This window comes from Scleropages formosus, chromosome 22, assembly GCF_900964775.1.
Source record: "Scleropages formosus chromosome 22, fSclFor1.1, whole genome shotgun sequence".
In the NCBI taxonomy this organism is placed as follows: Eukaryota; Metazoa; Chordata; class Actinopteri; order Osteoglossiformes; family Osteoglossidae; genus Scleropages; species Scleropages formosus.
Window position 1 is genome coordinate 19,125,153 of NC_041827.1, and position 19,253 is coordinate 19,144,405.

The 19,253-nt window shown below is 48.4% G+C and overlaps 1 protein-coding gene across 10 annotated transcripts in view; it reads left to right on the forward strand.

The window, feature by feature from the left end:
• Window positions 1-19,253, forward strand: part of LOC108923406 (band 4.1-like protein 1) — an 83,316-nt gene extending 64,063 nt beyond the window's left edge. For 7 of the 10 annotated variants that reach the window (XM_018734109.2, XM_018734110.2, XM_029247653.1 and 4 more), the window contains exons 13-24: window positions 4,188-4,337; window positions 6,342-6,428; window positions 6,869-8,659; window positions 10,658-10,708; window positions 11,408-11,758; window positions 12,700-12,828; window positions 13,476-13,556; window positions 13,727-13,786; window positions 14,016-14,111; window positions 14,275-14,355; window positions 14,823-14,939; window positions 15,716-19,253. In XM_018734109.2, coding sequence (XP_018589625.2) covers window positions 4,188-4,337; window positions 6,342-6,428; window positions 6,869-8,659; window positions 10,658-10,708; window positions 11,408-11,758; window positions 12,700-12,828; window positions 13,476-13,556; window positions 13,727-13,786; window positions 14,016-14,111; window positions 14,275-14,355; window positions 14,823-14,939; window positions 15,716-15,721 — 3,000 coding nt within the window. In that variant the 3' untranslated portion in view covers window positions 15,722-19,253. The other 3 variants (XM_029247656.1, XM_029247658.1, XM_029247657.1) reach the window with 3 other exon arrangements.

The following is a 19,253-nucleotide window of genomic DNA, read 5'->3' on the forward strand; positions in this document are numbered from 1 at the left end:
TGCGTGTATCTTTTGGATGCAGAGATTTATAAATCCTCAGTTGATCTTGACAAAAGAGTCACCGAAGAACTTCAGACAATGCATGGATGCTGTGGGCCGAGCAACTGCCGTCATTCATTTCTTGCTTTGCTGCCCTCTAATGGGGCAAAGCAGAAATTTGGGCCGTTTTCGCTTGGCAACAGAGAGTTTTCAGTAAATATGACGGCTGAGAAAATGCAATTAAAAATACGTAAACTGGGAAATGTGTGTATGCTTGAGAATCCGGAACTCGGATGTTTGTAACGCGAGGTACGACTGTAATGACTTGGCTGCAGATGCACGGATGCGTTGAATATACCTCTCGAGCTCAGTCATAGCTAATAATATCTTGCAGGGGTTAAAATGCTTTAAATCTTGGGGAGAGAATCTGAAAAATGATGAGAGGATTATGAAAATAAAGGCAGGGAAACTGCTAAAGGGTCATTGCGATACAGTATGTGATGTAAAAATGTAACACACTCGTGTCACATTACACACACATGTCCTGCGTAAACACACGGAGATACACACTGTAAACCCCAAATGTTTGCCAGTGTAACAGATTGGATAATATATTATTGAAACACCCTATGAATATTAATTGTCCCCTTGTTTTTGTTTCCCTAAAAGCAGACTATAATAAAAATTGAGGGAGCAGACATGGTTGAGTCTGAACTCAAGGTACATGCCGGTTGTGCGTCCTTCCCAGTGTTTTTGTCCCTGTCTGAACCTCCGAGAGGAAACTAATGCATAATTCTCTAAATGTGTTCGTCTGTTTTGCACAAGTGATGAATCTTGTCAAGTGTGGCAATGATAAAAGCTTTCAAATTTCGATCAGGTCACGATGCGTTCATTTTCTTTTCTGATTTAGATGTGTTCCGTGCAAAGCGCTTGAATGACGAGGCAAACTGTTGAAAAATATGTGGCTTTTCGCTTCGACATTTAGCACGGCACTGCGCTTTTTTTTTGCTGTATGAAGTATTTTGAACCTTGCTTTTTAAAACTGGCGTACAGGTAAATTGAATCAATTTACACTTTCGCCCCATTGACTGGTCTGAATTTATTGCTGAAAACTGACCGTACATTGAAGAAATGACTTATTCCCTTAAATCTTATGGGGAAAATTCAAATGCATTCCAAACCCTTCCCAAGTTCACTCCAAAATGATCAAAAACGATGCCTAATATCGTTTGGAAAAGTTGTAAAAATTTTACGCAGCTTTTTCACAGTTTTTATCCAGAAAATATATCTTTTTAAATTTATTTTTTAATTACGTTGCCTCTGTGAAATGTGTTTTTGAACTATAGCAGCAAACATACGTCTGTATTTAAAAAGCTTCCATATCAGAATATTTTTTAGCTCTACATTTGGAACAAAGTCTTATTATGTCATTACTGTATATTATATGTTTATTTCTTTTTCACACACACACACACACACACACACACACTGTGTAAAATATTGACTTCACAGAGTGAACTTACTGTGATAGTGTGTGTGGATCGGTTTGAGGAAGATGAAGGCTATATGACACATAAACAAATGAATAATATGAAAATGAAAGCACTGTATCTCGCAGTCTCTCTCACACACTGCTTGACGCAGTTTTTAAATGTGTCTCCTGACTGATTAACAATAAGTGGTATTAATAATCACAGACGGGATGTGTAAAAAATCAGATATCGGGAGACGGAATAACGGGGAATGAGTGTATGTGATTTATTTTAATATTTGGATTTTTTTTGTAAATATAGTTTGATATTTTCTATTACATTTGATAGCTGAAAAGCGTTTACTTGAGGCTGTCTGATGCAGTGTTTTTGTACGGATGGCCTCACAGTTGGAGAAGATCAGTGGTACACTATGGTACCCAAGGTGAAAACTTACCTGCCTCACTTTGACAGTGACCTCACACCTGTAGAGGAGCCCCAACGATATTCCCTGCCTTTAACATCCCTCCCTTGTCCTTCTCGATGCTACAACTAATCCACTGACCCCCCGCTGTCTTGCCCCAGTCAAGGTCTAACATCCCCCTCTTTAGCCGAGCGCCCAGACTAACAGAGCTCCAGCTGTACGCCCTGCTGACTGTTTGTTTGTGTGTGTGTGTGTGTGTGTGTGTGTGTGTGTGTGTGTGTGTGTGTGTGCGCGCGCATTTGTCGGTACCTTCAACTAACTCGCTCTCTCTTTTTGGTCCCCTGCTTTCAGAAGGAGGATGATGAGTCTCTCGCTGACACTAAACAGGAGGTACCCAGTCCCTGGTGACCCAAGTGTCCACCTGTCTGTCAGCCTGCTTTGTCCATGTCTCCTCCTTATTAGCCTCATCATTTCATCCTTGTTTCTTGCTCCGTTTACGGTAACTGACCACAGGCCAAATGGGATTATTAATTATTAATGTCCATCACAGCTCACTGTGTTGCTGTTAGAAATATGCCTCCAATGTTCTCCTCTGTTTGCTCTTGAAATCAACTAATTTGCACCAAAATCACAGCAAACTTTCCAGCTGCTTATAAATAAATAAAAATAAATAAATAAATATGCACCCCTGTCATCTGTAATATTATAAACACCTTATGAAGTGTGATGTTTTTTTTTTTTTTTTTAATACAGCTGCCTAATTTCCTTCTTAAAAGGGAAAGTGACACGATGGCAATTACCGTGCATCATCTGGACATGATTCCCTTTACTGTCCCACCTGTTTGTCGGCTGGGCGTCATGTGCAGCGTGTGAAAAGAGGAGCTTTCTAAATCTGGATTTCATAATTGGATGTTCCTGAAGCAGCGGTTGGATTTATTTAATTTGGAGGAGAAATTAAGGCCAGTTGAACCTCACCCAGTTGACTCCTTTAGAATTAGACTGATGCTCCCTGTGTGTCTGTGTGTGTATGTGTGTGTGTGTGTGTGTGTGTGTGTGTGTGTGTCTGCCTGCCTGCCTGTTGCTGGCATTATTGGATCGTCCTGTCTGTCTTCCTACTCCCTAAACTTACCATCGACACTTTCCCTCTTTCTCTCTGTGCCCGCTCTCCAAATGCCCAACCCCTCTTTTACCCCACCCCCACCCTGTCCTAACCCTCCCCATAAGTTGGATCAGGAGTCGACCCCTCGACACAAGCAGGAGGTACTTCTCTTTCTGCCTCGTACCCGTGCATCCGCCCGCAATGTCTCCGATGGGACATCATGGAGAGAGTCCATGTTCAGCATGGCTGCGCTTGTCTGTTGTCATTTTTCTTGTGTTCATTTATTAATGTTGAAATGCATTGGTAGGGGGGGTGCGATGGTGCAGCGGGCTTAACTGGGTCCTGCTCTCTGGCGGGTCTGGGGTTCGAGTCCCGCTTGGGGTGCCTTGTGATGGACTGGAGTCCCGTCCTGGGTGTGTCCCCTCCCCCTCCAGCCTTGCACTCTGTGTTCCCGGGTTAGACTCCGGCTCGCCGCGACCCTTCTTGGGCTAAGTGGCTTCAGCAAATGTGTGTGTGTGAAATGCGTCGCTAATTATGTAGCTGCAACTTCAGCAGAGACAATCACTATGGAATCATAGTGAAAAGGGAATTTGGTAGTATGGTGCTTAGAGCTGCTGCCTTTCGGTCTGAAGATCGCAGGTTTGAATCCCACCTCCAGCTGTAGTACCCTTGAGCAAGGTACTTACCCTTAATTGCTCCAGTAAAATTACCCGGTTGTATAAATGTGTAAATAATTGCAGGGAGATTAACAACGTAAGTGAGTTTGGAGAAGTGAATAAATAGAAAGTATTTGATAAATGCCTTCACGTTTTTTCGATTATTATAGGAGGTATTTTTCCGCAGTCTGTCGAGGACATTTCCTTCTAGTATATCCTCCGTTCAGCATTCGACACCTTTTTTCCTTCTGAAGTTGTCCGAAATACGAGGGAGGAACGGGGAGCGGTGACCTGTCGGGCTTCTCGTGCTTTTCAGCAGTTGTGTGACAAGCTGCGGTTCAGCGAGCCATTGTCGCAGTGTTAGTAAACGTGCTGTGCGGTGGCATTTTCCGGTGTTCGTGTGAATGCGGATGCGCTTATGGTTCCTGGTCCCGTTTGCTTGCGCGTTCACGGGAGACGGCCTCGCCGTCCCTCGACCCGCAGCATGACGCCCACCCGCCCGCGCGTAGGGAGGCCCATCGTTGATACCTGTCCTCCTCGCACTCCCCGCTCTGCTCCAGTTCCTGGACAAGTCCGAAGACGTCCTCCTCAAGCACCAGGCCAGCATCAACGAGCTCAAGAGGGCCTTGAAGGAGCCCAACAGCAAGCTGATGCAGAGGGAGAAGCGGCTGTCGGGAACATCGCCGGGCGGAACCCCCGAGAAGAAGGCTGTGAGTTGGGGCCGAGGGCAGGAGGATGACTCCCAAAGGCAGCATCTCCTGAGCGGCATCAGTCCGGCAGCTCGGGGGGGTGTCGCCTTGGTCGGCCATCCTGGTCATGCAGCTCTTCTCAGACACACTCCAGTGAGCCTTTATTATTGACCCCATAACGTGCTATTTTCTTATTTTTTCCACTGGACAGAGTATCGCTCTTAAAATTTTACGTCTTATTCCCGCGTGACCAGGTTGGCGGCCAGCCGTTTCTGCGTTGAAAGCAGAAGTTGTTTTTCATGTGCCTCTTTTTTTTTTTTTTTTTTTTTTTTTGCTTCTGTAGATGTGTCAGTTGTGGCCGCACCTTCCATGCCAATTTCCGCAGGTCAGGAAGCATCCAAGGTGGAAATGATGTAGGAAAACCTTGGAAACATGGAAAAGAAATGCTCATCGGTCCGAAAATGAGACAATTTTGTCATTTTTTTGATGTCACACTCCTTGTATCATTTCGTCCTGTAATCGTGTACCATTTTGTATTATTATTATTTGTTTGTTTATTTATCTGATGTCTTTGATCAAGGGAACTTAGTTAATGACTTATTAATTCCTACTCACTACACGTCTCTATATATGATACATTCTCAGTCTGACGCCTACGTATCAGACCACGAGGCCCTTGCTTCGATATTCAGCATATTCCTTTTCCTCCGTTGGAAAGGGTAACAAGATGGTGCGGTCCATGATTTGAATATTATATAAAATGGACATATGAGTGGATACATAAATAGCACATATTTAAGAAAATGCAGCAGCGACATTATGAACGGCAATTGTTTGTGTTTTCATGGTGGAAATTCGGGTTTCCGGGGTTCACCGCCTGCTGCGATGTCTGGAGCTGACAAACGTGTGTTTGACACGAGGCCTCGGAAGATTACACACGATTATCCTGTTTATGAGCTAAGGCTGAATGAACGTGCTGTCGGTGGCGTACGCGGCAGAATTTCCGTACTCCGAAGACGCCGCGTCTTTGCGGGACGACACCGCAAGCCGACCTATTTGCGCGTGCGATAGTGGAGGCTAAAGTATGGAAATGAGGAGCCAATCAGGTTAGCGACAAATCAGAAACCAGTGGATAATAAGTTTGGCTTATGAATAATTCAGGAACATGTTTTGCAGCGCTCTGCTTTGCACACATAACTGCCTGGCAGGTGAAAATACAATTTTGACTCTAATCGCTAAAAACCTCCCAGCATCGACTGCCTCAATTTGAATTGGGCTGTTATATAATAACTTTCTTCCTTCCGCGTAGAAATAAGTTACGTGCCGTTTTTTAAACGAGAATGGACTCCCCTGAGCAAAAAATGAATATGATGTTTGACATCGCTCCGGTTAAACACAGGTAATCAGCTATGTGGATTAATGTGAGAAATAACTCGTTCATCCCCTCCAGTCGACGCTGTTTATTTCTTTGTAAAATTGGAGCCTCTAACCTGAGCGCCATCATTCATCATCATTCATTATTGCGCTACAGGAGAAAGTGGAAAACGGTGCCGTGTTTCTGCTGCGAACGTGGCCTTTTCAGGTCAAGATAGTTTCCATTTCCATTGTTTTGCCCGCAGCGGACGTGTGACAGCTACAACGTGAAAGATTTCAAGAGGTTGAGTGCGTGCTGACACTTCCTCATTTCTGCATCTTGGCATATTGGTTTTTCTAGGGCGGTTTTCGTTGCCTTCGGCGTTTGTGTTCACATCCAAGTTCTCCTGACAGGCAGGCCACCCTCGTGCTGAAAAAGAAGGGCGGCGCGGACCGTGCTGACGTGCTGCAAATTGCTGGAAAGTGCTTTTATATCCCCGCAAATAAGTAAACGTGCGGCACAGACAGAAGCGAAAGGCAGCGAGACTCTGGAGCTGGTCTGAAAAATGTGGGGATACAGCTAGCGAAAGTGAGCAGTGCGTCATGCTCTAACTGTTACCCCCTCTTTCTTTCCCCCCCATCCTGGTGGGTTTTGCTCGATCCCCCCGCCAGCTGTCGGAACGAGTGGGGGGGAAGGAGCCTGTGAACGGCTGCATTTTGGAGGGCTTCGTCCAGAAGACTGTGGTGGCATCTCCCGAGGTTGCTCTTCTCTCTTGTACTTCTCCTACGCAGTCATGCTTTGTATTGATATGATGGCCAGCCAGAAACGAGAAACTAAGGTGTTGGCAAAGGATTTTAGCTACTGATTAAATGCCCAGTCAAGTGATGCTGCAGTTAGTGGAAGTCAGACGTTTGGTCCATTGACTTCTGTAAGACATGCTTCTAATTAGTGGATGGAAAGAAAATCCCTGAGGTTCTTCGAAATTATACACTGCAGTGGCAATTGACGCTTAACAGCGTATGCAACGGCTCTCACGTTCACAAAACGATGAGCAATGCAATTGCGTGTTATGTTCTTGAACTGACTATGGCATTTAAACCCAGCATTACATGTTGTTCAAACAGAACTTTGCCATGTATGGCTTGCGCTCCACCACAGTACACTCTTCTAACTGTGTTTAATCTATATTAATGTGTAGGGTTCTGAGGAATGGGTATTGATTGAGAGACAAGACACTAGTCAACAGGACCACGGGTCAAAGGAGGAAGAGAACCAAGCGTTCCCCTCTCCACCTCCTTTATTTGCCGATTCCCTTTGGGAAAGAAAGAAAGACCCGGATAAAGAAAGGGACGTCACAAAAATGATTCATATTGAGGTCACAGGAGAGGATGGTGAAGAGAAGGAGGTCCAGATGGACAGTTTTCCATCACCGCTGGTGTCTGGAAAAGCCAGAGTAGAACCCTCAGAATTTACAGTGAAGGACAGCCGACACAGTGTAGCAGAAATCCCTTGTTTGGACACCGGTTTGGAAGTTGCCGAAGAGAAGTCCCAAGACAGCTCACCTCTTCTGGAAAACACCGAGGCTGAAAGTGAGAAGGAAATCTCAACTAGTGAGTTGACAGAGGAGCAGCTTTCTTACCAAGTACCGAAGGAGAAGAGACCTCAGAGCTTGAACTTAGGAATGTCAACAGAGTTTGTGTATGAGAAAGAGACTGTGTGCTCAGAAGAATCAGACAATGCTGAGAGTCCCACTGGACCAAGGACAGTGGTAGATGAAGACAAACAAGCGGTCCAGATAGAAAATTCTGGTTTGGGATCGCAAGGTCAGGAGTTCCTGTCTGAAGACTCGGTTCAGCAGATTAATGATTTCAAGAAGCCAGAAGATGCAGAGCACGTTGAAACAGTATCATCAATCTCTCCGAAACCCATGGATGAAGACACCATCCTTACAGTTAGTGAAAATGAGAAAGGTGAAAATCAGGTCATGGGATGTTCAGATTCACCACCCCCCTTCGATGAAACCGATGTCCCTGATGATGCAGAGAAATCAGATGAGCAGAAGAACGAAGGTGCAGCAGATGAAGGCATAGCTTCTGAAAACGGTCTTGGAGAAGCAGAGGAGAGAGAAGCGCTTGTTGCTGATGTGCGGCCAACTGGGAGCGAGGAGGGAGAAGAGCTGGAGCAAAGGTCAGAGAAGCTTGAGTTGGATGAAGACAACTGGCTTGAAAAAGCAGGAGAAAGAACTGAGCTGGATTTTGGAGGGGAAGAACTGCCCTTGACTGAAAAATCAGAAAACGAAGAAGTCCAAGAGATGGTAGAAGCAGAATTAAGTGACAGCAGAAATGTAGCAGCTGCAGCAGAGCAGGAGGACACTGCATGCGGAGGAAAGCGAATTTCTAGTATAGAAGGCATTCAGCCGGACAGAGTGGAGCTGAGGTCGGTTCATAAAACAACAGTAGGGAACACGCAAAGTGAAATCACCAGAATCGTTCCCCTCAAGCCGGAGAGGTCAAAGAACTCGGATTCTAAAGAGGAGACTTTTGGAGCCAACCAGCAAGTTGACACTCATGCCGAAAGAGGAGGTGTCACAGTAGAACTGGCTGAATTTGAGGAGCTGACGCTGAGGTCTCCTGACAGAAGGTCCATAGTCACAAGTTCCCGCACGTCTCGGGAGGAATCCAGCAGCTTGCACATCAAGGAGTACAGGAAGGTCCACCAGGACAAATTCGAGACGGACGAACAACCCGCTGGCGTAGAAGCGGTAGCATCCGCTCAAGCGAGGCTACCGCAGGACAGCGGCCCTTCCCTGTCCGACCAAGCGACCGAGTCGGAGATCCCGGTCACCAGCATCTCGAAGCCCTCGGCATCTCACAAAACTGCGCCGCCGACGCCCCCCCTCAAAACCAAAAAAGCCAGAGAATCTGGGCTCATACTTCGGAACAGCCGCTGCCGGGACGCGGGCCTGGAAGCCGCCACGAAGAAACACGCGGTAACTCTGCTTGGCATCCGCTTCTTTTCAGTCATTGGAAGCAACACATCGCATGAGCTTGAGACAGTATCGCACCTTCCATTCCCTGTTTGTTTTTATTGACTTCAATATAGACACATGTGACCTGTGTTGCTTGTATTTGAGGAAGGGGGGAGGGGTGTACCTCACACTTTTTTGGCTTATGTCTCATCGGCTGATGCCGTAGCGCAGCCATCAGCGCATTCCTCCCTCATGAATTCCGGACCCTTCCTGGCTGACCCCATTCTGACCTCCCGCCCCCGCCTTCCTCCCTCACGCCGCAGCACAACTTACGTAATGTCTGCCTGTTTGTTGGTGGAAACCAACCGAATGCTGCGTACCTATATCACCAAGTCGGATTCGACGCTTTTGCCTTTTATTGCCCCCTCCCTTCCCGCCCCTTCTGTAAGTTTTCTTTCCTTTCAGCGCCCCTTCTCAGCCGCTTTTGGTCCAGTCTGTGCTGAGTTTGGGGGGCTGCAAGGAAACCAAGACTTCTGCATCTTGCCATGGCTTCGAGTGAGGTCACTTTGACCTGCGACCCCCTTCTGCAATTGGATCACAAGCTGTGTAAGCAGAGGAAGTTGCTGACTTTCAGATGCGGCTTCGCTTCACGTTTGCAACGTGCTGTTGGTGAAAACTCCACATCCGAGAGCCACGTGTGCAATGTGATATGAGCGAGAGGCCACCGTTATCCAGCGTGCTGCAAATGCTGCTCACGACGCGCATCTGTAGCAACATCTAACGAATGGATCAGGGAATCAGGGCTCATTGAATACACCAATTTATTAGTTCGCTAAAAGCCACCAACCAGCCGAAATCATCTGCTTCCTCTCCTTGAAGATGCTATCTTCTTGGAACTGGACTCAGTCTGTATGGGTGATGTTTTATCCTGGATATGAAATGATCCAGGATAAGCTTAACATGGTATTCCATATTAACGTATTGAACCCAGACAGAATCTGTGGGGAGGGAAGGGGAACGGAAGTAAGTGGCTTTGTAGAACTGGCAGTCCTCACCTTGCCGGACGTAGGAAGGAAGTGAGCGGTGTGGAGTAAGTGCTCGGGATCTGGGCGGTTTTGGCAGCGGAAGAGAAGAGTACGAGGTAAAGCCGTCTGTGATGGTCGGGCTTATTGCCGTAGAGGTGTGCGGTGCTGCCGCTGGAGCCCGAAGCTCGCAGGTGCGGCACGTCCGCCGAGACCCGAGACAGCTGGGAAACTTCCCAGAGTTCGTTGCTCCCGTATCCACCTCCAGTAAGAGCACATGGTGCGAAGGTGGAGAAATGGAAGCGGAGTAGGTTTCCCGTGTTGCTCCGTCTAAGCCCACTTAGTGTAATTCTCCTTTTTAGATGTTCTACCCCATGAGAAGATGTTCATGTCAAACGCCAGGTTCCACATTGCTGATGGGAGACAGACGGTGACCCTCCGTGGGGTGAAACCACCTCTGTGTGGAATTTCAGTGTAATCCATCTCCGTCTCTTAAGGTCCAGTACTCTCCTTCCTTACTTCACCTGCAGCATTTCTCAGCGTTGTAAATGGACTTCAGAGCTCATCAATCATTCTCTTATAGCCTCAGAACACACCCTTGTGCTGCGTTACATTCGTCTTTGTTTTATTTGGGGTGTTTTCTGCCTTCCTTGTTGTCGGTGATAATGAATCAATAGATGGCGTGCCACCATTCCCCATTAGATACCAAGCTTGATTATGCGAAAACAATTTTTTTGCTCTTTTTGACTGCCAGTTTTGCTCTTTGTGTCCATGAGATGAACGATCTGAAGATCTCTGCAGCCAGGCTGTGGTACATTATTAATGAACGGATAATGCGCTCCTGTTGTTCACGTTGGGCGTCGCCCGTGGAAGTTAGATGGTGGCAGGACGCTTGAGGACTTGAGCCTTTGTCTTTGGGTCGCTTTCGCTTTTGGGTCTTCGTTTCGGTTTGCACTAACTGTGGGACACCTCTCCTTCTCCCTTGTCATTTTTGCAGGAGCCCATCTCCACTCCCGCCATTCACGAAGAGCCTCTAGACGAAGCCCAGGTTTCTCATTTTTCCTTGAATTCCAAGTGTACCCTCTTGCCATACTCATTCTTGGATGCCTAAGCCCTCGTTGCCCCTCGTTCCCCAAAGAGACCCCTGCCCCTTCTCCTACCCTTTGCATCCTGCCTGCAGTGTTGAGCATCCGGTCCATTTCTGCTGAGCTTCATCTCCATGTCCTGCAACCTTTGCATGACGTCGTGTCTTTGTTGTGCATGCATCATCTTGTCGTCATCAGCTCATTTTTTTTTAACCGCTTAAATTGTCATAATTAGTTTAAGAATTAGGGATTCTTTCATACTTCTTTGAGTTTGTTTAAAATCACATTTTCGACTTGGATGGACAAAAACATTTGTGTGTAAAGTGAACGTCATTTCTTCTTGATGTGTATTGGGAAGTTTCAGGTTGTCTTACGCTGTATGAACTCTGTAAGCTCATCGCTTGTTTCAGCGGGGTCTCATTCATCCTCTCCTCCCTGGATTTGCACGTAGATCGAACGGTCTCAGGATATCAGGTTTACCTTTCGTGTTTGTTGCATGGATAACCAACTCGAACCCACTTATGCTGAAGTATCCGCGTGGATCCGTAGCCAGAAGACCGAGCCACCTTCATCTCCGTTTGCCATCGTTCATTCCCTGATGGACCCAGAGTGGCTCCAAAGTGGAGGAGTTTGACGTGGTGTGCTGGCTCTCTGTGTCGCAGAGGGAGCCTTGGGAGAGGAGGCCTGGCTCTGCCTCAGAGGACGACCAGGAGCGCGAGACCCTCTACATGAAGGAGACGCACCTGGGCATCGAGAGGAAGTGCTCCAGCATCACTGTCAGCTCCACCTCCAGCCTCGAGGCTGAGGTGGACTTCACCGTCATCACGGACCTCCACACGGGCGTCGAGGAGTTCTCCAAGGGCATGTCCGAGCTGGGGGAGAGGGACCGCGTGCCCGAGGTGGGCCGCGAAGACTTCGAGGAGACGTCCCGCTTCTACTCGGCCCGCCTCATGGCCATGCAGGACAAGTCCCCCATGGATGACATGCATTCGGAAGAACCCATGTCCCATGAGGTAGCTACGTCCCAGCCTCCTCAGGCCATCCCTGCCCCTGGCCATGGATCTCCACTGTCACCTCCTCGTGGAGTCGGTGAAATGTGGAACCATCCTTCCTCTTTCTGTTGGACCATTCAAATGTGACTTTTGCTTTAACTCATGAAGATGCACGGAACGTTATTTATTGTTTTAATTTTGGTTTGCGGACTTATGCATTATTTATTTATTTTTCCCATCTCTCATTTTTTTGTATTTTCTTTTCATTTATTTTTTTCAATTTTTGTACATCCATTCTCTTTGTTATACTGAGTTTTGCATATCTGGATTTTGAATTTTTTTTGAATTTTTTTTTTTTTTGCAGTGTCATCCTAACATAAGAGTGCTTTCATAAAAGGATGTATGGCTGAAGTCATAATTAATAACGGGTCGTTGCAGCATCTATATAATAATGATTATGAAATGCCCAGACCTAAGACTTGGTCTCTTAATGGTTTAACACACAATCTGCGGCTGACAAATTATGGAAATATACCATAGTAGCTGCCAGTATATTACATAGCTCGGCTGTTTATTTTAAAATAATGATATCAGCTGCATGATGCAACTATTTTACTTTACTTCACCCCTAGCTTTTTAAATTAAATTAAATTAGTATTTATGTTTATTAACTAGTGGGTTCATAAACAAATCTGTATTGGGTAGATGACTACATGGTGAAGTGATTTCCAGATGTATCATTTTGGAAGCTAGAAGATGCAAGGCCACCGAGTGTCAGTTGTAGCTGCTCTTGGTTTGTGCTAAAGAACCTGTGGGTACCTGATTGGCAGGTTAAACTCTTAATTTTGCAGTAGTAGCCAGCAGCACTCTGGGAAAAATTCCCTATACAATAAAAGGAAAAGATGGATAATTCCTCCCCTAAGGTTCTAATTCGGTTTGTGTTCGTACCATTCTCCACGCAGCCCCCCGTCGCCAAAAAAGACCCCGGTGCCATTAGCGTTGCCAAGTCGTTCAGGAAGTCTGACATCAAGACGGAGGTGCAGCCCAACGGTTCGGATGTCATTCCCAGCGCTGCGGAGACCCCAGAGAAGGTACATAATGCTCTGGTCGATGGGGCGGTGCCCAGAATAACATAAAGAGTGAGGAACAGTGATTATATCAACATTTAAATGTTGGGTAAAAGCCTGATGAAAATGAACTGGAATGTTGAGTTAAGTAAGGGAGTGTGTGTGTGTGTGTGTGTGTGTGTGTGTGTGTGTGTGTGTGTGTGTGTGTGTGTGTGTGTGAGAGAGAGAGAGAGAGACCTCTGGAGTGAGCTGGTTACACTCCCTCTTAATCTCCCTTATGGAAATGAGATGCGTGGCCTCATTGCTGAAATGGCTTTGGGAGGTCAGCTCTCTTCCTCTAAGGAAGGACGGACGGGCGGTCGCTTTGATCCGGGCTACACGTTGGACCAGGATGACGATGTGGGCGCTGCAGGGGTGTGATCAGGACACGCGCCGGAAACTAACACGCATGACAAAGGGGACCAGACGCTCTGATCGGTGGCTCCGGGTGTCACGTTGAAATTTCATTATGGCATCGCTGCTGTCCTTCATCTGAGATCCCTCTGCGGAAGGTCCCATTCTGGGTTCGGTGAGGAGCGTTGGTGCAGGTGTCCACCAGCGGGGCGCTTTGGCCAGACACCTGTGCAGCACCTCTGCGACACCTGTCATGACTGCGTGTGTATGTGTGGCAGGTGGGAGGAGACGGCGGCTGTCAGGAGGCCAATGTCCCCAGCGCTGGCGTCACACAACCGGGAGAGTCTGGTAATGATCTGGTAAGTCCTGCGTGTTCTCCTGGACGCTACCCAAAGCCCTCTATTCGCCCACGACGCCACCTTGCGACAGTGCTTTTATCGTTTTTACCGTGTTAATACCTTCCTGTTGCTCCCTGTGGACCCAATACAGTGTTGTGACGCGGTGTCCTCCCTTCTCTCGTCTCCTCCAGAGCCATGGCGTGAGTACGGCAAAGGACGCCCATCCCCCCAGCACAGAGAGCAGTTCACCTGTGAGTGCTTCGCCCCCCCAACACACACACACACACACACACACATATAACAGTATAAGCATTTTCAGCAACCTTTCACTCTTGGAATTTTTTACACTAATGGTAACTGCAGTTATGTGTGTGTGTGTGTGTGTGTGTGTGGAGCATTTCTGGTCCACCTCAGAAAGAGCACTGAATGCGAGAGCTGCTTTTACTGACAGTGCGACTCTGCTCACTGGCGCCTCCTCAGGTCAAGTCCATCGCCTTGGGGAGAGAGGCTGCAGCATCCCCCCTGACCGTTGCGCCGGAAAACGTCACCTCGGCGACCACGACTCACGTTACCAAGGTAACAAACCCTCGTGCCTTCTGTGTCAGCAGCAGGTGGTCCGCCGGGCTGTGGGGTGTCGTGTGCTTCGGCACATTTGGTCAAGAGCGGCCGGTCGCCGTGTGCGAATTTCAGTCCGACTTAGTTCGGAACAGACTCGTCGTGTTTCTGTGCTGTGCTGCAGACGGTGAAAGGTGGTTACTCAGAGACCAGGATTGAGAAGAGGATCATCATCACAGGAGATGATGACGTGGATCAAGACCAGGTGAGCACAGGAGGTCCAGAATCAGAAGTCTGAAGGTTCTCAGTTTTGTCCCCGATGTGGGAGGACGAGCTCCCTCTGTCCCTCGGAGCTGCTGAATCCCTCTCAAAATTCAAGAAAGGTCTCAAAACACGTCTTTCTTCACTACAAACAAAGAAACCTCTCTACTCCCTATCTGTTCTGTGTGCAGCGATTCGTGTGATGTGCTCCGCATATGGACTAAGTGACTGCTTCTCTCCGTCTGGTGGTGAAACCCACTCGCTTACTCTTGACTCGAATATCACTTTGGAGAAAAGCGACTGCTAAACGAATAAGTGTAAAAATAAATGCACGTTTTGGAGGTGTCCCGACGTACACTGGAACGTGTGCTCTTTGTTTACCTTTTTTTTTAACCATGTGCCGCCCGTGACTTTCGAGCACATGACACAGTGAGCAGTTTTGTGAAGCTCCTCCCCCTTCTTGCTGTTCAGGCCCTCGCCATTGCAATACAGGAGGCCAAGCAGCAGCATCCCGACATGCTGGTAACCAAGGCAGTGGTTGTCAGGGAAACGGAATCTTCTTCCGAAGAGAAACGTAGGAAATCGGAGGTACTTCGGCCGCGTGCCGTTTTTTTTTTTTTTTGTTTGTTTTGTTTAATTGAAATGTAGCTTTGGCCTGTGTGACGCACAGCTGGCCTGCGAGATGTGAAATTGAGAAATGTTACACTTTAATGGTTCATTTTACAAATCAGTTTGAGCCCTGCTCTGAAAGATACGGCAAACGTTTGTGGACATTCAGCAGATTCCTATACATTAAAAAAGTATGTATATTATATATATTTATATTTATGTATTTAAGAGATATATCTTAAATACATAAATATATTGTTTAAAATATATATTAAACAAATTAAATATAAAAGTATATTTTAATATGGGGTGGCACGGTGGATTTGGCCGGGTCCTACTCTCTGGGTGGGTCTGGGGTTCGAATCCCACTTGGGGTGCCTTGCAATGGACTGGCGTCCCGTCCTGGGTGTGCCCCCCCCATCCACCCCGTTTTGTCCGGTTAGGCTCCGGTTCGCCGCGACCCTGCTTGGGATGACTGGTCTCAGACACAGTGTGTGTATTTAATGTATTTTCTGAAAATTATCGATGGCTCAAAAGTTTGAGACAATTATTAGTGATTTAATGGAGGTAGCCAAGCTAAGGACCTACTTTCAAGGAGCTCATTGTACACACACATATTTATTTATATATGTATACTATTTAATTATTAATGCTTAGTTCCATCAGTGTTCAAACCTGAGTTGTATTGAACAACGATATGTGTGTGTGTGTGTCTGTGTGTGTGTGTGTGTGTGATGTTTTTTCCTCTCCTACAGTCCTGATCAGCCGTGTGGACCTAAGCGGGCCCCCCAGGAATGGGGACAGGAGAGGAGTGTGGCCCGCAGCTGTGTGAACCCTGCCATGACTCCTCCCACAACAACAACAACAACAACAACAACAACAACAACACAACCCACTGTCTGCTGCCCCCCCTCCACCAGTCCACGTCCGCCCAGCTGTTCCAGAATCAACAAGAAGATTCCGCATCTCCCAGACTGGCCTCCGTCCCGCCGCAGCTGAACACACTTCCTCTCCAGCCCCTCGCGCCAAAACTGACTGTGAGATCGCCTCAAAGGCCCTTTAGGCCCCCCGCCCCCTGCCCCACGCCCCCACCACCCTCGCCCGTTTTCCAGTCTCCGCATGTTGTGCATTTGTCTTGGGGGTGCGTGTCCTGCAAGTGTCCTTGAACTCCCCCCCCGCGGGCTGAATGCCCACACGCCTTGGCCCCCGGATCCCCGGACAGAAACGCCGGACCGCGGTAAATGAGAAAAGGCGTAAATGAGCAGATCTTGCTGTCCGTGTCCAAAGTCACACTTTTGGCTTTAGTGGATGTGGCACAAAACGGTCAAAAGCATCCAAAATACCCGAATTACAGTTCAAAGCGGTAAGACTCCGTTACCGAACCGCTGCTCTCCCGTTTTTCTGGAAGAATCTTTAGGGTCACCCGGCTCCTTCTCCCTCTACGGCCAAGCGGGGGGGGTCGTCCCATTCGCTCGGTCCGTGCCAGCGGCGTGGAAGGTGTTTGAGGACAGCCAGGTCGACGCAAACCTCATTCATGTCCACTTTCTGACTATCGTTTCAAAATACGTCTCCTTCTGTGTCCATGATTTGCTTGTAAAGGATGAGGAACAAATATTTATCCATTAGATATACAAACCTCTTATGCACGTTTGATAGAAAAACTACCCGCAGGCCTCGAACTGTCGCCGATCTCCATGGGACGCGACGCCCCACCGGCAGCAGCACGTGCGGACGGTCCTGCCCTCCGTCGCCCGGGAGACGAGCCGACCGACCGGACACGCAGGGGGTCCGCGTAATGCGGAAGACCGTTTCGAACGTGTTTGCGTTCCAAAAAATCTGGGTTCCTTATTTCGTGCCCCCCCCCCCCCCAACCCGCATCACCCCGATTTCTCCCACAGTCCAAGAGTCACCCTACTGCTAACACTTTCGTGGACGGACAAATTACTGTAACGCGTATGGATTTGATTTGGGGAGTTTGGAAATGTCAGGATGTGCTTTTATGGTTTTGCTTTTAGTTATTTTTAATTTTATTTTGTATGAATTTGGGAATTGTATTTATATGAAGTGGTGAACACAGACCCCCAGGGCTCTCCCTCCCACCCTGTACACCGACAGGTGAACCTCTTGTACAAAGTGGAGCAGCACAAGGCCCTAGATGTGGGCTCTGGGACCTTGGCTCGTGGTGTACGTGAACACGAACACACACACACACACACACACACACACACACACACACACACACACACACACACACACACACGCGCGCAGAGCTGATGATAGTGGGACGCCGACTGATCCGTGGACACACGACCTCTAGCGCTGTGCAGTAACTCCGTAAAGGAAACGTGCTCCATCCTGCATGACACACGCTGCAATAACCACTCAGTTCTGCGCTCGACGCCCCGACCCGTAACGGCGAGCCGGCCCAAGGTCCGAGCGCACGCGCCGGGGAACCGCAAAACGCTGCATGTGGAAAAATTCTATTAAATTAAATTACACGAGGGCGTGCCAGTAGGGCGTAGGAGCACGGCCGCACGTGACTGTCATGTGTCCCACGATGACCTCGTGCTCCCCCTTGGGCTCGTCTTACCCGCTATCGAACCGCGTCTCTCTCTGCGAATCCGACGCTCCGTCGATTCCCGCGTGCGCTCGGTCGCGGGACGCCGGAGCCCCCGGCCGCGGTCGAGGCCCCGGGGTCGTGCCGAGCGGCGTCGCTGTCAGCAATGATACCGTAGAACCGTCTCCGATTCCGCCTCCGTTCTCCTCCGAAAACAAACAAACAAACGAAAACAAAAAACGCTCCCGACTATCTTCGGCCCGCAGAAAGAGAAACAGTTGCTATGGTTTCAACACACCGAAACAAGACGGCCTTTATTTTGCTTTCACGGCTAAACGTATTTACTTGTAAATATTTGCCAGTGATAGCGAAAGTAACAAAAAGTGAAAACGAATGAAAAATTTTATGCAGCTCGACTGGTGGGGTACATGTGTTTTATTTGCTCTGTATTGTCAGAAAAACACAGATTTCGACATTGACTCTCCTATAATGTTCACGGGAATTGGCCTCGAATGCGATCTTTTTTTAACCGGCCTGTCGGACAACGTCCTTTACACTGGGACAACCGCGGTAAGCAACGCATACCCCTCAGACAGCCTGTCTGTCCCGGTGACCGGTTTCAAGAGCCACCGACATACGGCCTCGATCATTCCGCCGCTCTCTTCCCCCCCGTGGATATTTCACCACGCGATTCTCTGATCGTTTCATCGCGACCGAAACCTCTTCGTTCCGTTGAACGCGGCGGCCGGCTGCTTCTCCCGTACACGTAGACGCGTCGCCTCCCTCGCCGCCCTGCTTCTGTTTGCCGTCGCTCCCTCTCCCCGTGTTCCACAGAGCAGGTCACTCGGGGGAAGTGGACTGGTGTGGAAACGGAGTCCTTCTATTCTCTGGGCCCATTTAACTGGCTGCTGTTGGAAAGGACTGTTACTGTACAAAGTCACTGTGCTGTTGTATTAACAATGGGTGCCTTAACCGCCCGAGTCGCATCGCAGTTGGCAAAATGGACTTTGTGAGCGACCTGCAGCGGTCAGACACCTGAGAGCATCTCCAGTGGCTTTTTTTTCTCCAAGGCAAAGGAAGCTCTGACCCATCGGCACTACGGACACTAATGGGGGCTGCCGATGGACTCTTTGGCCTCGGCCGCAGACGGGGGCGGGGGGGGGCGCCGGCCTCAGCGCCCCGAAGCAGACGAGACGTCTCCGAACCCGGAGAGCGCTCGTTCTGGGAGAGGACGCCGTATCATTGCTGACGGTTCGAGTCGTCCCACGTGGGCGGGGTCCACGGCACACCGAGTTTGTACAGCGGCTGCCCCAACCTTTGTGAACTTCAGCTACAAACGTGTCTAATTTAAAAAAAAAAACAAAAAAAAGAAAAAAAAAGTCATACGGTAGATGAAAACGAGTACCAGTGTGACTATCGCTCTGTGCACGGCTAGTAGAAGCGATGACCGCCCTTACAGCCCCCCCACCCTTTTCGAGTCATCCCGCCCTTTCGCTCCACATTGCCCCCTAGTGCTTGGTGGTGTGTGTTTGCTGTATTTGCATTGAGTCTAAGTGGAAATAAATAAAACATACTTACAGATTAATGACTGCCTCTGTGCCGTGTGTGTGCTTCTCTAACCTTCAAGTGTTTAGAAAGAACACACACACAGGTTGATGATTTTGAGAGGAGCCGCCGAGCCATGAATGGGTAATAGTTTTTCAGCGCTGAAATTTATGTAACCTCTGCATCGCTCT